General features: G+C 46.1%; 2 protein-coding genes across 10 annotated transcripts in view; both read left to right on the top strand.

Moving 5' to 3' along the window:
* GPAA1 (glycosylphosphatidylinositol anchor attachment 1) overlaps nucleotides 1-4,774 on the top strand; it is a 31,579-nt gene extending 26,805 nt beyond the window's left edge. For all 5 annotated transcript variants that reach the window (XM_068126138.2, XM_078786055.1, XM_078786054.1 and 2 more), the window contains exon 13: nucleotides 427-4,774. In XM_068126138.2, the coding sequence (XP_067982239.2) occupies nucleotides 427-691 (265 nt within the window). In that variant the 3' untranslated portion in view covers nucleotides 692-4,774. The remainder of the gene's footprint in view (nucleotides 1-426) is intronic.
* A 4,977-nt stretch (nucleotides 4,775-9,751) lies between these two features.
* VAC14 (VAC14 component of PIKFYVE complex) overlaps nucleotides 9,752-24,468 on the top strand; it is an 82,280-nt gene continuing 67,563 nt past the window's right edge. For 2 of the 5 annotated variants that reach the window (XR_013624805.1, XM_068126145.2), the window contains exons 1-2: nucleotides 12,295-12,655; nucleotides 19,139-19,289. Coding sequence is in view for 3 of the 5 variants with exons in the window: in XM_068126145.2 (XP_067982246.2) it covers nucleotides 12,552-12,655; nucleotides 19,139-19,289 (255 nt within the window). In the remaining 2 variants the exon portion in view is untranslated. Of the gene's footprint in view, nucleotides 9,838-12,272; nucleotides 12,656-19,138; nucleotides 19,290-24,468 lie in introns of those variants that run through there. The other 3 variants (XM_068126148.2, XM_068126146.2, XM_068126147.2) reach the window with 3 other exon arrangements.

Raw genomic sequence — 24,468 nt, 5'->3', positions numbered from 1 at the left:
TAACGCCAGGGGGGTTGACTCAGCCTGTCATCCTTCCGAGGTCGGCAAATTGAGTACCAGCTTGCTGGGATGAATGATCACGGTGTGTACCCCGGTTTAGAATAGGTACACCGTATCCCTGCACATCGTAAGAGGCGACCAAGGGTTGGCGCCAGGAAGGGCATCCGGCCATAAAAACATTGCCTCAAACAGGGAACCATGATTGTCCTGCGGCCCGCAAGGCTAACCCCCGCTCTAGCGGGGAAAATGGCCTTAAAACGATCATTCATTCATTCATTTAACGAATGCCAAGGAAAGCTTGAGTTTGGTTTGTGAAATTAATTGTAAATTGTGTGGATTGTCATTTCTGCTCGGGCCATTGTGAAAGTGCTGCATAATGCTTCCTCTCTGTGCTTACGTGTATGTCTCTTGTTCCTTGTTGCCCAGGACTGCCAGCATTGCTCTGCTATTGGTTGCTTCACCAGCAGCCCTCAGCTTGATGGGACTCGCCCTGCAGACGGAACTGAACCCCCACGGGCCGCCCTCAGGGCAGCTCGGCGGTTTCATTGGTCTCTTCTTGCGCTGGCTGCAGTGCCTGAGTCATTCCATCCTGGAGCACCAGAGTCTGGGTACAAACCTGTACCCTTTGCTCACACTTGGCTTATTTCCCTGCTGGCTTCAGTTATGGCACGTTGCTCTGTGGAAGGAATAACGCGTGCTGTGTTGCTTGAGGTTGCTCATCTAACGTAATGCTTTTTCTCGGGTTCTTGATGGTCGTGGTGTAAATATACCGATTTTGGCACACCCTAAAACTTTGCACTCTGCTCAATTATTTCTAATCTCCGAAATCTTCACCTCCCAACATGTGAGCGCACCCAAAAACTTGGCACCGCCGATATGACAACGGGAAATTCCTATCACGTACCCCTTTATGTGCAGATATTGTTTTCATTTAACAGGTGCATTAGCATGTCCCATTTATATTTTTTTAACACGAGGTTTTGGACAACTGCTGGGCTCTTGGAAGCTGAAGGCCGCATTGGGCTTGACGGTAGAGAATCGAAAGGAGGCCGTCTAATCTGCTCGCCTCACGCTTGTTGTGTCTTCGATGCGCGGTCTTCGACACCGCCATTTTGGACCACTTCCCGCATGAGTGGCGACCCCAGTTTCAACAGCCGCCAAGCTCCTGAAAGTACTCTTTGGGACGCCAAGCTAAGTGCCGGCTGAAGGGGTTTATTTTCATTTTATCTTTCCCTTGACGCCGCCCCCCCCCCCCCACCCCCAAGAATTTCCATGTTTTAAACGTTTCCCGGTGTGTACCCTGGATAAGAATAGGTACACCGTATCCCTGCGTGTCGTAAGAGACGACTAAGAGGGTTTGCGTCAGGAAGGGCATCCGGCCATAAAAACATTGCCTCAAAAAAAAGAAAAAGAAAAAAGGGGACCATGACAATTACAAGTACATATGGGCAGGGTACAGCCCGAAGTGGAGATCGGTTTCTGAGGTTTGGGACATGGAATGTAGGGACAATGACAGGGAGATCAGGAGAAGTGGTGGAAGTATTGGTCAGAAGAAGAGTGGACATATGTTGTGTGCAAGAGACGAGATGGAAGGGAAGTGGTGTGAGAATGGTGAAGGGTAGGCAGGGACAGAAATACAAGTTTGTGTGGCAAGGGTGCCTGGAGGGCGTGAATGGTGTTGGTGTCCTGTTTTCTGAGGAGTTTGTAGACAGTGTGGTGAGTGTGACTAGAGTGAGTGAAAGGTTGATGATGGTGAAAATGATGATTGGAAAGCTCTTGGTGAGCGTCATCTCGGGATATGCTCCGCAGGTTGGTCGAAGCGATGAAGAGAAGGACAAGTTCTGGTGTGCGATAGAGAAGCTGATGGAAAACGTGAAAGATGAGGAAGTTGTTGTGGTAGGAGGAGACCAAAATGGACATGTGGGAAGGAGTATGGATGGTTTTGAGGGAGTTCATGGGGGTTACGGATATGGTGTGAGAAATGGAGAAGGTGAAAGGATTTTGGAGTTTGCTGATGGAGCTGATTTGTTGATTTGTAATACTCAGTTCCAGAAAGAGGATAATAAGCTTGTTACATACACGTCAGGTCGACGACAACCGTTGACTACCTGATGGTGCATAGGCGAGATAGGGGGCACCTCCGGGACACAAAGGTGATCCCGGGGGAGGAGGCTGTTTCACAGCACCACTTGGTTGTCTGCGACGTAAGGGTGAAAGGTGCGAGGAGTGCTCGGCGGGTGAAGTACCAACCGAGAATGAAGGTGTGGAGGTTGAAAGAGGTGACAGTAAGGGAGGCATTAAAAGAGAGGCTGAGTAGGGTCAAGGATGATGTGGTTGAGCTTGAAAGTGGTTGGATGTCGATGAAAGCTAGTCTGTTGGGAGCCGTTGGTGAGGTATGTGGATGGACAAAAGGACCACCGAGGCACTCGGAAACATGGTGGTGGGATGATGAAGTTGGAAAGAGGATTGACGAGAAGAGAACGAAGTTCAAGGAGTGGCAGAAGGCGAAGGGTACGGGAGCAGAAACAGCAGAGCATGAAAGTTATAAGGCAGCCAGGAAGGCTGCAAAGAAAGAGGTAGCAAAGGCGCAGGAGGCATGTAGGAAAATGTTCGGAGAACGCTTGGATTCGGAAGAGGGTCAGAAAGCAGTATTCAGGATTGCAAAGCAGATAGCGAAAGAGAGGTGTGATGTGATGGGGGTGAGTTGCTTGAAGGATGAAGTGGGACAAATCGTTGTGGACCCAGATGAAATTAAAGGAAGATGGAAAAGATATATGGAAATGCTGTTGAATACAGAGAATGAATGGGATGGCAACATAGAGAGTAACCCAGTTTTAGGACCGGCAGAGAAGATAACTGAGAAGGAAGTTGAGGAAGCGATAAAAGCAATGAAGGGTAGAAAAGCGGGAGGGCCGACGGGAGTTGTGGGAGATATTTTGAAGGCAGCAGGAAGTTGGGGTGTGGAGAGAATGACAGAGATCTGTAATCTGGTGGTGAAAGAAGGTCGCATTCCAGTGGATTGGGAACTGAGTACCCTCGTCCCTCTATACAAGGGGAAAGGTGACCCTCTGGAGTGTGGCTCGTACCGAGCGATAAAGTTATTGGAGCATGGAATGAAGGTATTGGAAAGGGTGTTGGAGAGGAGGATAAGGAAGAAAGTGAAGATCGACGAAATGCAGTTTGGATTCATGCCAGGAAGAGGAACGACAGACGCGCTTTTCATTGTGAGGCAGTTGCAGGAGAAGTACATGGAGAAGAGGAAGAAGTTGTTTCTTGGGTTTGTTGATCTGGAGAAAGCATTCGATAGGGTACCACGCAAAGTATTGACATGGGCATTGAGGAAGTTAGGAGTGGAGGAATGGTTGATCAGAGTCGTGATGGCAATGTACAAAAGAGCGCGCACAGCTGTAAGGACGAAGGACGGGAACAGTGGTGAGTTTGAGGTGAAGGTGGGAGTGCATCAGGGGTCGGTACTAAGTCCACTACTATTTGTAGCTGTGATGGAGGTGCTGGCTCAGAACGTAAAGGAGGGTTTACCGTGGCAGTTGTTGTATGCAGATGATCTGGTGTTGATTGCGGAAAGTATGGATGGACTGAAGGAAAAGATGAACACGTGGAAGGAATGTATGGAGACAAAAGGTCTGAAGGTGAATATCGGAAAGACGAAGGTGATGGCAAGTGGTAAAGCATGTGGTGAGGTGGAAAGAACTGGGAAGTGGGCGTGTGCTGTGTGCAGGAAGTGTGTCGGAGTGAATTCCATTCAATGTACTATGTGCGCTGAGTGGGTTCATCAAAAATGTAGTGGTTTGAGAGGGTCATTAACCAGTGTGGCAGCTACATTCAAATGTAAGGTGTGCACAGAGGGAGCTGCAGATGGAGGAAATGTTGAGTTGGATCTTGGAGACGGCGTGAAGCTGGAAGGTGTGAAAACATTTTGCTACCTCGGAGACATGCTGAATGGAGAAGGTTGATCAGACTCGGCAACGGTTGCTCGAGTGAGATGTGCATGGAAGAAGTTTCGGGAACTGAGTGGCGTGCTGATGATGAGGGGAGTGTCGTTGAAGCTGAAGGGAAAGGTGTATGCTGCATGTGTGAGAAGTGTTATGATTTATGGGAGCGAGACATGGGTAATGAACGTAGAGCAGCAACGAAGGTTGGAAAGGGTGGAAATGCGAATGGTTCGACGGATGTGCAGAGTATCATTGAGAGAGAGGAAGACAAATGATGAATTGCGAAAGATGATGGGAATAGAGCCTGTGATTGATGCTGTGAAGAGGAACAGGTTGAGATGGTTTGGTCATGTGTTGAGGAAGGATGAAAGTGACTGGTTGAGAAGAGTGGTGGAAATGAATGTAGAAGGAAGTCGAGGACGGGGAAGACCGAGAAAGACCTGGCTAAAGATGGTGGAAGAAGAAATGCGGGAAAGGGGGTTAACAAGGAGAGATGCAGAAAATAGGGCAAAATGGAGAAGATTGTCATGGGGACCGCAAGGCTAACCCCCGCTCTAGCAGGGAAAATGGCCTTTAAAATGCATGTTGTTGTTGTTATTTTTATATTAAAAGAGGTGTGTCCAGGGGTGTTTAATACCTTTTCACACCAAATGAGAAAAATTTATAACTTGGCTCTGGGATTGAACCAAATCGGCTCGCTTTGGAATTGGCGACGTTAACCACTCGGCCACGGCGACATTTACGCGATAAACATGAGCTTATTTATTATTATTGTTTTTAAATTTTTTGTATAAAGAGCCCGTCGCGGATGGGAGGAAGAAGAAGCCGGACTTGGAGTGCCTCTGTAAACACACACACACACACACACACACACATACACTTGCGAATTATATATGGAATGATAAACAAAGAAATATAAAGGTATGTGAAGGAGCACTCGAAAAACGATGACGACGTTTTATAAAAACAGTTTATTCGACGGTGCAGCCTCGTGAGCGTGCCAAAGTCTGAAGCCTCAGCCTCGTGTCAGGCGTGCTTATATCTTCTTTATTTATTAGACATCATACGGACGTAAATGAACACTTGTTTTACTCTGCACGTGTTGCACATCACATGCAGCGAATTTCACCTCCCTACACCTTGTATTTATTGTTGTTTTTAAAAAAAACGTTTCTGTACACCACCCTTGAGGCCCGGTTTGCAAGCCACCGTCTACAATTCCAATAGAAGACACAATTACTTTTTTTTATGGAAAATGTTCTTCGAGTTTGACCGCAGTGAATCCTCAAAAATAGACCGTAGTGAACACACATTCGTGTAAAAAGATTGACCGTTAAAACCTACGCGATTCTAGGGCGGCAGACACCTGTACAAACACACAAACTGGCATTGTGTTTTATATAAATAAATAAAAAAAAAAACTTTTGGTATGATAGATATGATTATTTATATGATAGTTTATTTATTTATTATTTATATATTTATATATAAATTTATATATATATATATATATATATATATATATAATTTATATATATATAGTTTATATATTATTTATATAGTTTTATATGATAGATAATAAATACTTTGAGGTGAGTGTGTTGTGTTCCGTCCCTTGTCTTGCCTGCAAAGGTCAAAACGCGTTTTCTGTCCCACATTTCCAGACTACTTCCCATGGATTTCTGTGTTTGTCCCAAATTATGTTCCTGCTGTACATTGTTATGCCAGACAGAAATTGTGAGTAAGTTGTTTTGCGTTTAATCCGCTCGTAAGTCGTGCTTGTTAACTAGTTATTACTCAGTTAAATTGAATGTGCAAATGTAAGTTTGTGTCCACACTAAAGCTTCATGAGGATGTACAAGGAACTTGATCACCGCACAAGGCTATTTTGTCCTTCATGCCTGTTCTTGTTGAATGGAGGGTTGCTCTGAAAACCTCTGGATTTATGATTGCGACGCTATTAGCAAGGCGGGGGGAATGTAACGACTATCGTGCATCTCGGAATACGCTGTGCTTCGGATGGAGATGGAAAGCCAAGTCATCCATGAGCTTTGGCCTATTAAAAGGGCCTGCATTTAGGTTATAGATGTTGAATACGCCACAGTATCATTAAAACGAGAGCTTCCAGGGAAGCAGAACTCAACTGAACTGACTGGACAACTTTAAAGTAGGTCGGGTCTCACATGCCAAGTTTGATGAAAATTCGTCAATATATGTGGACGCTAGATTGTTAACGTCGTTTCAGAGCTGAAAAAATATGCCGGCCTATGGCGGCCATTTTGTGACAGATCGGGTTGACATGCGATAGCAACCTACCTTGTGTGGTAAGAGTCTCACACACCAAGTTTGATCAAAATCCATAAATATTTGTGGACGTTAAAGTCTTAACGTCGTTTCAGAGCTGAAAACAATGTGGCGGCCATTTTGCGACGGATCGGGTTGGAATGCAATAGCAACCTACCTTGTGTGATGATGGTTAAACATTCTAAGTTTGATCAAAATCTCTTAATATTTGTGGACGCTAGAGTGTTAACGTCGTTTTCATGACCAAAAACAAAATGGTCGCCTACGTCCGCCATTTTTCAACGGATCGGGCTGAATTGTAATACCAACCTGGTCCTTGGGGTAAGGATGCTGCATGTCAAGTTTGATCAGAATCGGTTGATATTTGTGGACGCTGGAGTGTTAACGTCGAAAAGTTAACGGACGACAGACGACGACGACGGACGCCGGAGGGTACAGTATGTGATGAACTCAACTGGACGGTAGTCCAGTTGATTTAAAAAGAGTAGGCAATTGTGCGCTGATACCCCGGCCATGTTCCCTGCTTGGTGGGAGCTAGGTAGTTGACGCTACTCGCATTCGTGAGTAATTCTGGGAGGAGTGTGTAACAACTGTAACAAGGGAATGAGTGAAGTGGTTCCTGATTACCTTGTGCTATTTCATATCTTTGTTGGAACAGGAAACTAAAAGGATTATTAAAAAGAGTAGGCAATTGTGTATGATTCCGTGGACTATGGGAACCCTTATCAAGGGTTCCTCTGCCCCATGGAATCAGACTAAATAAAAATTATAATAAAATCGATTAATGTTTCCTTACGGTTGATCAAAGGCTTCTCCTCCGGAGTCATCTTGCATCCATTTTTCCAAGCCACCTGTTTATATGTCGTGTCGTATTCTCATGGACAGAAGTACCTTGAGTGTAAAAGATGAATAGTTAAATCATTGCTGCAGAATGTAATTCTTCGTTTGTCCTGTTCATACCTGGTTTCCACAGCCCACCTGCAGACTGGGTATGCCCCATTTTTCAAAATGTCTTTCCTTGACAAATCACTCCTTCACTCCTACTCACAGACTGGAATGCCTTCATAGATCAATGGAGTACTGCTCTCTCCTGTGGGCTGGAGCCCCAACATCACCGATAGATTTCCTGGATTTTGGAGCCCCAACATCACCGATGGATTTCCTGGATTTTGGAGCCCCAACATCACACATGGATTTCCTGGATTTTGGAGCCCCAACATCACCGATGGATTTCCTGGATTTTGGAGCCCCAACATCACCAATGGATTTCCTGGATTTTGGAGCCCCAACATCACCGATGGATTTCCTGGATTTTGGAGCCCCAACATCACACATGGATTTCCTGGATTTTGGAGCCCCAACATCACCGATGGATTTCCTGGATTTTGGAGCCCCAACATCACCGATGGATTTCCTGGATTTTGGAGCCCCAACATCACCGATGGATTTCCTGAATTTTGGAGCCCCAACATCACACATGGATTTCCTGGATTTTGGAGCCCCAACATCACCGATGGATTTCCTGGATTTTGGAGCCCCAACATCACCGATGGATTTCCTGGATTTTGGAGCCCCAACATCACCGATGGATTTCCTGGATTTTGGAGCCCCAACATCACACATGGATTTCCTGGATTTTGGAGCCCCAACATCACCGATGGATTTCCTGGATTTTGGAGCCCCAACATCACCGAAGGATTTCCTGGATTTTGGAGCCCCAACATCACCGATGGATTTCCTGGATTTTGGAGCCCCAACATCACCGATGGATTTCCTGGATTTTGGAGCCCCAACATCACCGATGGATTTCCTGGATTTTGGAGCCCCAACATCACCGATGGATTTCCTGGATTTTGGAGCCCCAACATCACCGATGGATTTCCTGGATTTTGGAGCCCCAACATCACCGACGGATTTCCTGGATTTTGGAGCCCCAACATCACCGATGGATTTCCTGGATTTTGGAGCCCCAACATCACCGATGGATTTCCTGGATTTTGGAGCCCCAACATCACCGATGGATTTCCTGGATTTTGGAGCCCCAACATCACCGATGGATTTCCTGGATTTTGGAGCCCCAACATCACCGATTGATTTCCTGGATTTTGGAGCCCCAACATCACACATGGATTTCCTGGATTTTGGAGCCCCAACATCACCGATGGATTTCCTGGATTTTGGAGCCCCAACATCACCGATGGATTTCCTGGATTTTGGAGCCCCAACATCACCGACGGATTTCCTGGATTTTGGAGCCCCAACATCACCGATGGATTTCCTGGATTTTGGAGCCCCAACATCACCGATGGATTTCCTGGATTTTGGAGCCCCAACATCACCGATGGATTTCCTGGATTTTGGAGCCCCAACATCACACATGGATTTGCTGGATTTTGGAGCCCCAACATCACCAATGGATTTCCTGGATTTTGGAGCCCCAACATCACCGATGGATTTCCTGGATTTTGGAGCCCCAACATCACCGATGGATTTCCTGGATTTTGGAGCCCCAACATCACCAATGGATTTCCTGGATTTTGGAGCCCCAACATCACACATGGATTTCCTGCGCCAACATCACCGATGGATTTCCTGGATTTTTATTTTGGGATACAAATCCAAGGCTCGTGGAAGAGCGAGAACACTGAACGGATCAGGACATAACAGAGCAAAAGGAATAGTAGAAATAGATTTGGGAAAACACCAACAGCAGAATTTAAGGTCAAAATACAGGGAGACTTGGACAAATGAGGGGTAGGAGAGGATGCACCGGGTGGACAAGATGGACACAGAAGGAAACTTTCAGGAAGGAGCAACTGGAAGTTCGGAAAGAATTGGATTTGTGGGAGGGAGGTTAATGGGGGTAGGAATGATCATGGTCTTTGAGGGGGAACATTTGAGTTGGTGGTGAACAGCTGTCTTGCAAAAAAAGCAGAGAAGAATGAGATTAAACAGAACGTGGAAGTTGGTTCCACAGACAGAAAAAAAGAGGAACAAATGAGTGGAGGTGAGCAATGATTCTGGATTTAGGTAGTTTCACTGGAAGGAGGTTTATGGTGGACCACGTGAAATCAAAAGCTTTTAACATTAGCTCTCACAGGTGCTACATTCTGAAGATCTACACTTGCTCTTGTTGCTCTTTCCTCCCGTTTATGGGACAACCATCTGGAGGCTGTTCTATCCCACTACTCTCCCCAGGACTTCAAGCAGGTGGTGCACCATCATGTCACGTGACCCATTCACTGCGCTCACATTCATCATGTCACTTTCATTTCACTTTCATTTCACCGTCTGTCATCTCACTCTTCCATGAGCCTTGGAAAGCAAAAATGCACTCTTCACAATACACGATTTCCTTTTAACTGCTTATAGGAGAAGATTGTTTCAAGGACATTCTGTGCAGAATCTGAATTCCCAGCTTTAACCCTCAATCCTTTCATTTCAAGATAATTAATCAGACAAATGGGGACAAAAGATTCCTAGCCAAGGGAGCCATGAGCCGAGGAAAAGCATCATGGGTTGCAGCTGCTTCTTTTTCGCCGAGATTGCGAGAAATAAGTCCAAGTTTTATTTATATTCATGGGTAAGGAGCAGAAACAAGTCAGGAAATTTTTTGGGATTAAGGGAAGGTTGGAGGTGGAACTATGTTATAATATCAAAGTCCTTGTGGTGTTATCATGAACCCTCAATAGTCAGGGCCCTTAGGGATATTTTGGTTCAAATTCTTCCAAAAGCATCAAATTTGGCGCAGATGTTGCCCATGCCATACTCTTTCGATTTTTGACGGGCGCCAAGGGCCCTATGATCCGGGGACCATACCGGTCCATCCCACCATGTCACCTGACCTATGACGTCATAATTAGGATACGCATCCAATCACATGGCGTACTATAAGTGGTCAAAGTTCAAAATGAATCGATCGAAAAATGAAGGCAGGGATCCATTTTTAAGGTTTTCATAAAAGCCAATATGGCCGCCAGGTCACATGACCTATGACGTCATATTTATGACATGTATACAATCTTGTATACATGAACCCGGATCATGATCGCACAAAAATTAAACACAAGGATATGGCATACAGTTCATAAAACATCAAAATCCGTACCTTTGTAATTGGACTGATGAACTGCATATGCCTGAAAATTAGGAAATAGACATGTAAATATTTCCTCTAATTGTCAAAAATAAGGTCAGAGTTCGATTACCCAACCCAGAAACATAAAATGGTGAACCTCGCGTAAATCTTGACAAAAAACTCAAAAACCGACATGTTTGACTCAAAAATGACCTTGAGGGTTGACCTTGACCTCGAATCCTCAAAATAACATCATAATTGGATTCCTCGACCTCGAAAACCCCTGAAAAGTGGTATCATACATGATTCCAACCCTTTCGGTTATTTAACTGATTTTCCTCTAATCCGGGTGGCGGCCATTTAGTATTTCGCCAATATGGGCCCCCTGGGGGGGGGGGGGGGGGCGCCCGTCAAAAATCGAAAGAGTATGGCATGGGCAACACCTGGGCCAAATTTGGTGCTTTTGGAAGAATTTGAACCAAACGGCCCCAAAATATCCCTAAGGGCCCCGATTAACACAGGAATCCAAAATGTCCTGATAATCCAGGAATGGGAAGTGTGTGTCAGGCCTTCATCTGTGGATTATTATATTCTGATGGATCATTGGGAAGATGTGCTGCATGGAATGGCAATGGGATATTTGACGGCCATCCCGGAATAATGTCCTATAAGGGAGGCACACGCGTCTCGAAGCTGTCTAGCCGGGGTTGGAATCCCGACCCAGCTGTAAACTGTCATCCCGGTGTTTCACACCCAGGGTGATTCATCGATGTGTGTGTGCCGTCCCTCGGATGGACGTTAAGCCGGCTGTCCCATCTGCCAGCATTAGTTCGTGGACGATAGTTTTAGCATATCGGGGCTTTTTTTCTACCCTGAGCTGGTGTGTTTTTACAAACCAGCAGCGAGAAAGAGTCCTTGTTCTGATTCTCGAGATCAAGATTATTTATTTCACTTTGCTATTTCACAACCTTTTCCAAACGTCGCAATAATTATCCGAACAAACGTGCAAGAACAAACATCTACCTTTGCTGTCACCACCTATTGTAGCTCCTATTAAACTAAGTGAAAGACGCGCACGAGAGGGCGTGTCGGGACCACCTGTGAGAGAGCAGGTCGAAAAATGCAGTTTTCCGTACGTAATAAATATATGTCGATGAGGGAATAAAAAAAGGTTGACGGTCATGCATTCACGTAAGCAATACGTCATACTGTACAGGCACAAAAACCCAACAACAACAACAAGGCAGTACTGTATAAAAAACGGCAATGAATGAATTGTGTCCGTCGAGCCGGCATTGTTCGTCACTCCGTCATGACTTCGAGCAACACGTTTCGCAAGTCCAACTTGGCCATACGTAGCGAGGCAGGGCCACATTATTAAAAGCTCGGATATGAAACCACGACAAGGGCTTTAAATGTTATAACTAATTTATCGGAATACATTGTGGTGCTCCATTGTTATTCTGCGCAAGTTGAAGTTGAGATTGTTTTATAATGTGCGACTTGTGGTTTTCCAATAAGTACAGCATATTAGGCGGTGTATTGAACGCCCTCACCAGGAACTGTTTTGTTAGAAGGTGCAACATTCGTCCACTGTACAACGAATTAATGAATTGTACCTCCATGGTCGCGTGTTGTTTGATTATAATAGACCCTTAACCACATGAACGCGGACTGGTCGATGGTTTGTCGACGTTCGCGCGTCACATTTTTGTCAGTTTCCAGTCTTTTTTGGTGAATCATTTATTCGCGCCCTTTTTAATTGTGAAATCATGCGGTTTGCAGCAATCGGGTTGGAAGCGTCATCAGAAATATACTAGTCGAAGTTTTGTTAATATGTTTGTTTTTGTTGATTTCATGAAGTAAAATGAACGAGGGACAGACAGTGAATCGAAGCCTCAGCAGGATGGGGGCGTGGCTCATCGAGCGCTGACAGTGTCATATCATGATTGACAGGAGGGCGTGTCGGAGTCGGTGCGGCGAGCGGGGTTGATGTGAAGGGATCGTGCGGACTTGTCCAACATGAAGTGCTGTGTGTCATACACATTGTTCACAGAGTAACAGACGTAGACAAAATATTTATTTATTCATATGTCCATATAACATGTACATGCGAGGACGCGGTGGGTGCTGGTAGGGAAAAACCAACCCACGGACAGAGCCGAGCAGTTCCGGTCGGACTCACGTGCTGCTGTTTACCCGGTTCGTGTCTCGACACCATGAACACCGAGAAGGACTTGTCTCCCCTCACCCCGACCATCGTCCGCTCTCTCAACGACAAACTGTATGAGAAACGGAAGGTGGCTGCGCTGGAGATAGAGAAGTGAGTTGTGAGTAGAGGTAAACGAAATGATGGCTTAAGTTAAGTAAGTCGTCCGGCGTGTCCGTCTGGGCTCACGATTGTGTATCATAACTATATGCTTTGTCCATGTCCGCAGACTTGTCCATGTTCACAGGCTTGTCCATGTTCACGGGCTTGTCTATGTTCACGGGCTTGTCCACGTTCACGGGTTTGTCCATGTTCACGGGCTTGTCCATGTCCACAGACTTGTCCACGTTCACGGGCTTGTCCATGTCTACGGGTTTGTCCATGTCCACAGACTGGTCCACGTTCACGGGCTTGTCCATGTCCACAGACTTGTCCAAGTCCACGGGTTTGTCCAAGTCCACGGGTTTGTCCAAGTCCACGGGTTTGTCCAAGTCCACGGGTTTGTCCGTGTCCACGGGTTTGTCCGTGTCCACGGGTTTGTCCGTGTCCACGGGTTTGTCCGTGTCCACGGGTTTGTCCGTGTCCACGGGTTTGTCCGTGTCCACGGGTTTGTCCGTGTCCACGGGTTTGTCCGTGTCCACGGGTTTGTCCGTGTCCACGGGCTTGTCCGTGTCCACGGGATTGTCCGTGTCCACGGGCTTGTCCGTGTCCACGGGATTGTCCGTGTTCACGGGCTTGTCCGTGTCCATGGCGTTGTCTATCTTAACTATATGCTTTCACCATGTCCATGGACTTGTCCACGTTCACGGGCTTGTCCATGTCCACGGGCTTGTCCGTGTCCACGGGCTTGACCTTGTTCATGGCGTTGTCTTTCTTAACTATATGCTTTCACCATGTCCACGGGCTTGTCCATGTCCACGGGATTGACCATGTTCATGGCGTTGTCTATCTTGACTATATGCTTTCACCATGTCCACCGGCTTGTCCATGTCCATGGGCTTGTCCATGTCCACGGGCTGACCATGTCCACGGGCTTGTCCATGTCCACGGGCTTGTCATTTTCACAATGGTTTTGTTGTTCTCCACATTTGAGTTGGCTTTTGATACATTCGGACATGTACAAACCCGTGTCGATGAAAATGTCTGACAATGGAATCTTTCGTACGTCCACCAAAGTGTAAGTCACACAAAGGCTCGTCTATCTGATCGAGGGTCTGAAGACCATTTGTGGCAGATGTCCCCACGAGATTCTGAAGTGAACGAAAAGGGCACACCACGTGACGAGCAGGAGTCAATGAGCTGTTCGAGGAGGTGACCGGGTGAGTAGATGAGGTGACCGAGTGAGTAGATGAGGTGACCGGGTGAGTAGATGAGGTGAACGGGTGAGTAGATGAGGTGAACGGGTGAGTAGATGAGGTGAACGGGTGAGTAGATGAGGTGAACGGGTGAGTAGATGAGGTGAACGGGTGAGTAGATGAGGTGACCGGGTGAGTCGATGAGGTGACCGGGTGAGTCGATGAGGTGACCGGGTGAGTCGATGAGGTGACCGGGTGAGTCGATGAGGTGACCGGGTGAGTCGATGAGCTGTTCGAGGAGGTGAGTCGATGAGCTGTTCGAGGAGGTGATCGGGTGAGTAGATGGGGTGACCGGGTGAGTAGATGGGGTGACCGGGTGAGTAGATGAGGTGACCGGGTGAGTACATGAGGTGACCTGGTGAGTAGATGAGGTGACCAGGGTGAGTAGATGAGGTGACCAGGGTGAGTAGATGTGACCGGGTGAGTAGATGAGGTGACCGAGTGAGTAGATGAGGTGCCCGGGTGAGTAGATGAGGTGCCCCGGTGAGTAGATGAGGTGCCCGGGTGAGTAGATGAGGTGACCTGGTGAGTAGATGAGGTGATCAGGGTGAGTAGATGAGGTGACCGGGTGAGTAGATTAGGTGGTCTAGTAACAAGTTCCTGAAGATGTTTGTGCATCTAGAGCGGTCATGTTCCTCACCGGTGTACGTTGGAGTAGACTGAACGTGCACGGTGCACCTGTTTGCTTTTCATATTGTCTGTAACTTCAATGATTTGGATATCTACGGTCAGTCGTTCAGGTTGGTGCACAGGTATGCACAGGTGTCGTACTGGCCTTGAGCTGCCTAGCTTGGGTTTTTGATTCCACACCGGACTACATGGTGTTGCATCACGTGTAGTGATTGTGCCTTTCCTTGGAAGGACGTTGAACTGTGTGTCCATCTGCTTACATTAGCTCGATGTTATCGATTAAGCTGGTGGATGTTATAGATTAGGCTGGTGGATGTTATAGATTAGCTGATAGATGTTGTAGATTCTCTGGTGGATGTTGTAGATTAGCTGGTGGATGTTATAGATTAGCCGGTGGATGTTATAGATTAGCCGGTGGATGTTATAGATTAGCCGGTAGATGTTATAGATTAGCCGGTGGATGTTATCGATTAGCCGGTGGATGTTATAGATTATCCGGTGGATGTTATAGATTAGTTGGTGGATGTTGTAGATTATCTGGTGGATGTTGTAGATTAGCCGGTGGATGTTGTAGATTAGCCGGTGGATGTTATAGATTAGCCGGTGGATGTTATAGATTATCCGGTGGATGTTATCGATTAGCCGGTGGATGTTATCGATTAGCCGGTGGATGTTATAGATTAGCCGGTGGATGTTATAGATTATCCGGTGGATGTTATAGATTAGCCGGTGGATGTTATAGATTAGCCGGTGGATGTTATAGATTAGCCGGTGGATGTTATAGATTAGCCGGTGGATGTTATAGATTAGCTGGTGGATGTTATAGATTAGCTGGTGCATGTTATAGATTAGCTGGTGGATGTTATAGATTAGCCGGTGGATGTTATAGATTAGCCGGTGGATGTTATAGATTATCCGGTGGATGTTATCGATTAGCCGGTGGATGTTATCGATTAGCCGGTGGATGTTATAGATTAGCCGGTGGATGTTATAGATTATCCGGTGGATGTTATAGATTAGCCGGTGGATGTTATAGATTAGCCAGTGGATGTTATAGATTAGCCGGTGGATGTTATAGATTAGCCGGTGGATGTTATAGATTAGCCGGTGGATGTTATAGATTAGCCGGTAGATGTTGTAGCTTCGCTGGTGGATGTTGTAGATTATCCGGTGGATGTTGTAGATTAGCCGGTGGATGTTATAGATTAGCCGGTGGATGTTATAGATTAGCCGGTGGATGTTATAGATTAGCCGGTGGATGTTATAGATTAGCCGGTGGATGTTATAGATTAGCCGGTGGATGTTATAGATTAGCCGGTGGATGTTATAGATTAGCCGGTGGATGTTATAGATTAGCCGGTGGATGTTATAGATTAGCCGGTGGATGTTATAGATTAGCCGGTGGATGTTATAGATTAGCCGGTGGATGTTATAGATTAGCCGGTGGATGTTATAGATTAGCCGGTGGATGTTATAGATTAGCGGGTGGATGTTATAGATTAGCTGGTGGATGTTATAGATTAGCTGGTGGATGTTATAGATTAGCTGGTGGATGTTATAGATTAGCTGGTGGATGTTATAGATTAGCTGGTGGATGTTGTAGATTAGCTGGTGGATATTATAGATTAGCTGGTGGATGTTATAGATTAGCTGATGGATGTTATAGATTAGCCGGTGGATGTTATAGATTAGCCGGTGGATGTTATAGATTAGCCGGTGGATGTTATAGATTAGCCGGTGGATGTTATAGATTAGCGGGTGGATGTTATAGATTAGCTGGTGGATGTTATAGATTAGCTGGTGGATGTTATAGATTAGCTGGTGGATGTTATAGATTAGCTGGTGGATGTTATAGATTAGCTGGTGGATGTTTTAGATTAGCTGGTGGATGTTGTAGATTAGCTGGTGGATATTATAGATTAGCTGGTGGATGTTATAGATTAGCTGATGGATGTTATAGATTAGCTGGTGGATGTTATAGATTAGCTGGTGGATGTTATAGATTAGCTGGTGGATGTTATAGATTAGCTGGTGGATGTTATAGATTAGCTGGTGGATGTTATATATTAGCTGGTGGATGTTATAGATTAGCTGGTGGATGTTATAGATTAGCTGGTGGATGTTATAGATTAGCTGGTGGGTGTTATAGATTAGCTGGTGGATGTTATAGATTAGCTGGTGGATGTTATAGATTAGCTGGTGGATGTTATAGATTAGCTGGTGGATGTTATAGATTAGCTGGTGGATGTTATAGATTAGCTGGTGGATGTTATAGATTAGCTGGTGGATGTTATAGATTAGCTGGTGGATGTTATATATGAGCTGGTGGATGTTATAGATTAGATGGTGGATGTTATATGGATGTTGTAGATTAAGCTGGTGTATGTTATAGATTAGCTGGTGGATGTTATATGGATGTTGTAGATTAAGCTGGTGGATGTTGTAGATTAAGCTGGTGGATGTTATAGATTAGCTGGTGGATGTTATAGATTAGCTGGTGGATGTTATAGATTAGCTGGTGGATGTTATATGGATGTTGTAGATTAAGCTGGTGGATGTTATAGATTAGCTGGTGGATGTTATAGATTAGCTGGTGGATGTTATAGATTAGTTGGTGGATGTTATAGATTAGCTGGTGGATGTTATAGATTAGCTGGTGGATGTTATAGATTAGCTGGTGGATGTTATATATGAGCTGGTGATGTTATAGATTAGATGGTGGATGTTGTATGGATGTTGTAGATTAAGCTGGTGTATGTTATAGATTAGCTGGTGGATGTTATATGGATGTTGTAGATTAAGCTGGTGGATGTTATAGATTAGCTGGTGGATGTTATAGATTAGCTGGTGGATGTTATAGATTAGCTGGTGGATGTTATAGATTAGCTGGTGGATGTTATAGATTAGCTGGTGGATGTTATAGATTAGCTGGTGGATGTTATAGATTAGCTGGTGGATGTTATAGATTAGCTGGTGGATATTATAGATTAGCTGGTGGATGTTATATGGATGTTGTAGATTAAGCTGGTGGATGTTATAGATTAGCTGGTGGATGTTATAGATTAGCTGGTGGATAAGCCAGTTTGTGAAAGACTTGGGGCAAAAAACATTCTCTGGACCCACCTCAGAAGGGCTGTTAAAGAAGAAGAAGAACAAGAAGAAGAAGTGTTGGTAGTCGTGGTTGCAGTAGTATTTGTGGCTGTATTAGTAGTAGTGGTGGTGGTGGTAGTAATAGTGGTAGTGTTTTTCTGCAGTGTCTAAACACTATAGCGAATGTGGCAGTGTTCTTTTGGACAACCCACTTCTCCTCTGATCCTGTGCTTGTAGATAAAGTTGTGATCTTGTTCACAGTTGGACATTTTGGTGATTTACACAATGGTCTCCATCTGAATCTCCACAACGTATCCAGTATGTTGAGCGATCCCTGCCATTGGCTAGAAAGTACATAATGGTTACATAATGTGTTTCATAAAGGTGACCGGGTGAGTAGATGAGTTACATAAAGGGTTACATAATGAAGGTTTTAGCGCATGAATTTGCCCCCCTCCCCAAGGGGGTTTTCTCCCCCCCCCCCCCCCCCCCCCCGAGTGTGTTTTCCCCACTATTGCTGTCAATGGGGTTGCATGTTGAGGTGTATATCAATGCTAAATTAGCTTTATCATGGCGTTTTTCCAAAGAAGAAGATTGATCTTGGGGTTTTTCCAAAGACGCTTTTAATAACAAAATTCATGATAATCGCATATTATTAATGTTATTACAAAACAATATTAATACTAATAATGTCCCACTTACCCAAGGCGGTTTTCCTGCAGTGATAACGTGAAAAAAATAGCTTATAGTTATAATGGCGCTTCCGTGTGAGCAGCGGCTTCTACAGGAAGTAAAAATATTATAAACCACAAACACGTATGCTTAGCTTTTTAAACAGTCGCTAATGCTCTTTATAGCACTAAATGAAGACATTTGGAGGAATCCCGACATCCGTGAAGTAAAGTTTACTTACAGAACTGAGTGAAGATCTACTGTACTCTATATAACCCACAAATGTTGGGTTAATAACATGGCCCTTTCTGGCGCTAACGTGGCGTTTTTCGTAGCGAACTTTTGAAACTCGCTCCCGCTGTTTAATACGAAATAAAGGGTGGAAGACCGGGGTGTGCTCATTTACCAAGCAGCTTGCTTGCGCTTGGCAAGCCAGCTGTTCCTTAACAGTTTTGAATGGAGTGCTTGCTCAAATGCTTAAACCACTTGGCGATCTCTTCACAAGAAATTTGGTAAATGAACAGACACCCAATGTTCTTGGGACCCGACCATATATCGACTGTAATCTTATATACCACAAAGAGGAATGACCCTTTCTGCCCCTCCCATCGTTAGCGGGTGTTCTAGTTGGTATAAATGCATGAGCGTGATTAACACGTTAGTTTCTATATTATTTTACCGATGTCTAATTATTGCATCTGTTGCACGTTAAGTTCCTCAAGTGTGGACCGCCTTGGGGTCGAGTAAACCTCGGTTTGCTCTTTCAGCCCTCGAAGGAAGATGATCTCGGTGCTCTAATTTTTCCGATTCGCTCTGTCCTCACTTGTTGTTTTTTCGTCTACCCCTCCAGATTGGTGCGGGAGTTTGTGAGTCAGAACAACGCGCCGCAGGTGAGATGTTTGATCCAGGTGCTATCACAAGAGTTTGCTCTCTCACTCCAACCGCACAGCCGCAAAGGTGGTCTCATCGGCCTCGCTGCTTGCGCCATTGGCCTCGGCAAGGTGCGGCCCTGGGATACCGTTGGGTTGGATGTCAGGTGTCTGGTGGTTTATGGAATTTAGCGCACTAGTTAATGGTATTCTGGGTAATATGGGTTATGCTTAAGCTTTCGCATTCTATAGAATTGTGGCTTCCTGATGGCAAATTAAGATTTGTTGATAATAACCACTTTTGCTTGCCAAATGGATACTCTTCCTTATTAGGGTCTGTCATGACGTGACAATTACTTCTGTGGAAAAAAAATGGATAATGAAACGCAAATTTGTCACGGGCTCAGATTGGATCATTTGAATCGGAGGATTGGAAGGAGAAGCAGGATTTGATGTTCATATTGTTACGGAATCGGACGACGGCACTCCCCTTACCGAGGGGGGTTTAATCCCCTCGTCTTGTTAAGCTGGCCGTTGTCTGTTCCTGGGGGTATGACGTCACGCCCGGTCAGCGCTGAATAGGGTATTAGGCCTATCCTTCCTATGACCTAAGTACCAGCGCCTTCCGGTACGCAAGGAAATACTCCCGCCCGTGCCGCAGCGTAATATATTGATTGCGCCGAGCGAAGCGAACTGCGGCGTGGGCCGTTAACAATGACTAAACCCGATTGCGAAGCGGTTCGGCCAAAATCGCGCCACAGGAACTCAATGGGGAAATCACTAAAGCGATCGTACAAGAAAGAAAGCAAAGTAAGGAGGAACAGGTATTTATTACTATTATTTACACTACCAAAGAAACCAAAGGAGAAGAAAAGAAACGAAAGTAATTTACAGAAGACACAGGGCAATTCTTAAACAGGCTTAACTTATTCCCAGGGACAAGACAAAACAAGACAAACTCACGTACACTAATGGGGAATTGCAGGCAGGAATGAATGGCTGGAAGGAGAAGGTTCAGTTGGGACACAGGGCAGGAAGGTCCGGGCAAGATGCGCAGCAGAGAGGTCCGCTCCAGGTTCACAGTCCGGAAGCGAACAGCCGGCGGCTCCACACGGCAGGGCTTTCTGCAGCAGCAGGTCTCTCCTTACTCGTCTGCCTCGTACCGACTCTCCCTTCCGTCTGCCTCAAACGCTGCTTGCCAATCTGTTGCGTGGCGGGACGTATATCTTTTCTCATCTGCGCGCGCGTCTCTGAAGCTCTCTCCTCTCTCTCCTACCTCTCTCAAGCGCCTCCCTCCACAGAACTGCCGTAGGGGCTTCGCGCACGGGTTATATGGCCAGCCCCGTTGAACCCTCCCGAACCTGCTAGATGTTTCTCTCTCCGCCCTCTCAAGCCAAACCCACCGAGCCTTGGTTGGTTAAGGGCTCTGACTCCACCTTCGATGACGAGGGCTCTCTGGCTCCACCCTTGACGACGAGGTGGGGCCACGCCCTTCTTCTCCGAGATGAGCACATGGCAATGGCGGCTTGCAGGAATGGAAAACCACTCGCACCCTTTTTGAAAATAACGAAAGGGATCTATCTTATTTGATTGATGCAACGCAGATTCAACTATGGGAAACATGGCCTTACATGAAACACATAATAACGATATAACTACGAAAGGGCCTATGATTTGCTACGTGTTGCAATGTGGACTAACTAAGGTGCACTTATTTCAATTAACAGCCAATTAAGGGGAAATGTACACAGGGGTTATTTATAAGGAAATTTACTACTAAATTGACAAAGTGAAGGTTCTAAAAACCGCAACAATATTGATTCCATAGATCAGGGAAGAACAAAAAAGTATTGTGGACAGTGTTGACCCTGTTGTCGTTACCTCCGCCGTCGAAGGTGGACTGAGGTTATATTTTCATCCTGTATGTATGTCTGTGAGCAGGATATCTAAAAAGGTTATGGGCAAAACTTGGTGGATTGGTTGGGTGTGTGACAAGGACAAATTGATTTGATTTTGGTGAAGATCCATCTCTTATCCTCCCCCATCCAAAACCTTGATCTTTTCTACCCCCGTTAATTTCACTCCAGATCCACTTTTTTTGAAATACCGACTTCTTTCCTTGAAGTCCTAGCAATGTCCAGGGCATTTTTTTCTGTGATTAATGTTAGCTCTTGCACGAGCCTCGATCTTGTATACAAAAAAAAAGAAAAAAAAAAGAAAAGAAAAAAAAAGACCCGACTCCGTATGCGGATACGAGTATTTTTTAATTTTTTAACTGATTCTTCACCATTGAGAGATGCAGCCAAAAATGATATATAGCACGGTATTGCAAAACGTTGTGGACGACTTATGACAAAACTAGGTAGATGAGTTGGGTAGTTGACAAAAACAAGCCGATTCGATTTTGGTTCAGGTCCTGATCCAGATCTGGCCTATCTATATATATACACAAAGAATTAAGTTAAGCACCCCCCCCCGTTTTTTTACAACCTCGCACATTACAAGTTTGTTGTCGTCAAAACAGTGTAATATACCCATGATATTGCTATATTTTCTGGAGAAGTGATATTATGGTCACATAAAAACATAACAATCATGCCGTTTTCAATATTTTATTCTGAATAATTTAAGGTGAAATTTTTTGGGAATTTTAGGCATATTTTCACCTCAATTTAAGTATGGAGCTATAGGTCCATCACGGACAGTGTGGATGACGTTTATGTTTTCTAACGTACAGTCATTGTTCTGAGAAGACCTCTAGCGATCTTTGCGTCAATAACGTGTGTAGGACCCACGTGATCGGATCACTGACTCAACCAATCACTTTTTTTCACTTTGATCACTCAATTTCATCAATGGATAATTGCTAATGTCATACCAATCATTATTTGATCTCACATACCTTCGAATATATGCCAATGTATACATATACACAAAGAATATATATTAGGGGGTGCTTACCTTAATTCGTTGTGTAGGGGTGCTTAACTTCATTCTTTGTGTATATAAAACACAGTGTGTGTGTGTGTGTGTGTGTGTGTGTGTGTGTGTGTGTGTGTGTGTGTGTGTGTGTGTGTGTGTGTGTGTGTGTGTGTGTGTGTGTATATAATGTTACCGGTAGACTCCTAAACGGAGAGGCTCACGTACTTGATATTTGGCACAGACATGGCCATTGAGCCTGGGACGAACATGGCCGACCTAAAAATTGATTTCATAATATTATTTTTACCTCAGCGCGAAATATTATGACCGGAATCTGACCGGTAGCAGAGCAGCGCGCTGATTCGCTCAGAGCAATCACGTGATGTTCGTTGCCGCCATTAACTCAGTTACCGTTCGCACGTATTTCAGAGCGAAAAGCGATTGCGTTTTTGCCGGGTACTTCTGCATGATTAGCATTTAGCATGATTTAGCATGATTTAGCATGATTTAGCATAGATAGTAGCATGTTTCACATAGATTTTTTTTCAGCGAGCAGAAGTACCCGGCATTGTACGAATAATATATAGATAGTGCCGTGTAGGGCGGAGTGATGCCGCTGTGGGAGGGATCGAGCAAGGTCGCTGTGGGCGGGACCGAGCGAGGTCGCTGTGGGTGGGACCGAGCGAGGTCGCTGTGGGTGGGGCCGGGCGAGGTCGCTGTGGGCGGGACCGAGCGAGGTCGCTGTGGGCGGGACCGAGCGAGGTCGCTGTGGGCGGGACCGAGCGAGGCAGCTATGGGCGGGACCGAGCGAGGTCGCTGTGGGCGGGACCGAGCGAGGTCGCTGTGGGCGGGGCCGGGCGAGGTCGCTGTGGGCGGGACCGGGCGAGGTCGCTGTGGGCGGGACCGAGCGAGGTCGCTGTGGGCGGGACCGAGCGAGGCAGCTATGGGCGGGACCGAGCGAGGCAGCTATGGGCGGGACCGAGCGAGGCAGCTATGGGCGGGGCCGAGAGAGGTCGCTGTGGGCGGGGCCGAGCGAGGTCTGCGTTAGTGCGTTGCCGTTGCCGTTGCCTGGTAATGGTATAAAAAGATGGTGCTTGATGCTCTCTGCGTCAAGATACGGACTTGATGTCCGTATCTTTACAACAGACATTCCAATGATGATGATGATAAATGTAATACCACTCAAGGAAGGACCACAACTCAAGAGAGTGGAAAAAACAATAAAATGAACAAAAATACGGGGAAGGAGAAGCAACCACTCAGAAGAATGACAGAAAATCATTTCCCTTAAATTTACCGTGTTCACCAACTAGCACGACCAGATACAGGACACCAAAATAATTTCCCTTACACATATCGTGTCCACCAATACACGTGTCCCTTACACATATCTTACACATATCGTGCTCATTTACGCCATGAGTAAGGAAGGAAAATTTCCAGCGCGCTGATTCGCTCATCGCGCTCATTGATGACGATCACAATCACGTGATGATGTGATCACGAATGATGTTCGTGACGCGATCACGTGATGTTCCTTGCCGCCATAAACTCACAGCAAGTAGCATAGATTTTAGCATGATTAGCATTTAGCATGATTTAGCATGATTTAGCATAGATAGTAGCATGTTTCACATAGATTTTTTTCCAGCGAGGAATATTATACACGGATTCTGACCGGTGGCAGAGCAGCGCGCTGATTCACTCAGAGCGATCACGTGATGTTCCATCTCCGCCGCCAGTTGGCTTCACTTTTCACGGAGTATGAGCGTTCTATATATTTTCAATTCAGTGCGCCCGACTTGCTCACGTACTTGATTTGTGGCATAGACATGGCCATTGGGCCTTCACGGTGTAATTTGTGCGAGGCTTTTGTCCGAGTGAGCTTGAGTCGAGAGGGCGAATGTACGGGTTGGGAATGTACGGGTCTCCATTCCCCCACCCGGCAACGCCGGTACTGGAGGACATCACAGGATCGGTGAGTCTCCAAAATCCGCTTCGTGCTGTTGCGAAGATTCAGGACGATGTCGCGATTGTTGTGCTGCTCTCCGACCATGAGAACTGCAACGTCATTGTTGACTGGCCCTCCCCTTCGCTCCCCCCTTCCTCCTCCCCTCCCCCTCCCTTCCCCCTCCACCCTACCCCCTCCATTTTCCCCCTCCCCCCTACCCCTTCCCCTCCCCCTTTCCCTCCCCCTCCCCTACCCCTCCCCTCCCCCTCCCCTCCCCCCTCCCCCTCCACCCCCCCCTCCCCCTCCCCCCGCCCACCCCTCTCCCATCCCTCCTCCCCTCCCCTCCCCCCCTCTCCTCCCCTCCCCCCCTCCCCTCCCCCCTCCCTCTCCCCCTCACTCTCCCCCTCCCCCCTCACGTTTATACACTGAATGCTGGGT

The sequence above is a fragment of the Myxine glutinosa genome, chromosome 10, assembly GCF_964187855.1.
Source record: "Myxine glutinosa chromosome 10, kmMyxGlut1.1, whole genome shotgun sequence".
Lineage (NCBI taxonomy): Eukaryota > Metazoa > Chordata > Myxini > Myxiniformes > Myxinidae > Myxine > Myxine glutinosa.
Note: the sequence above shows the minus strand (reverse complement) of the source record. Positions and strands in the feature narration are given on the sequence as shown.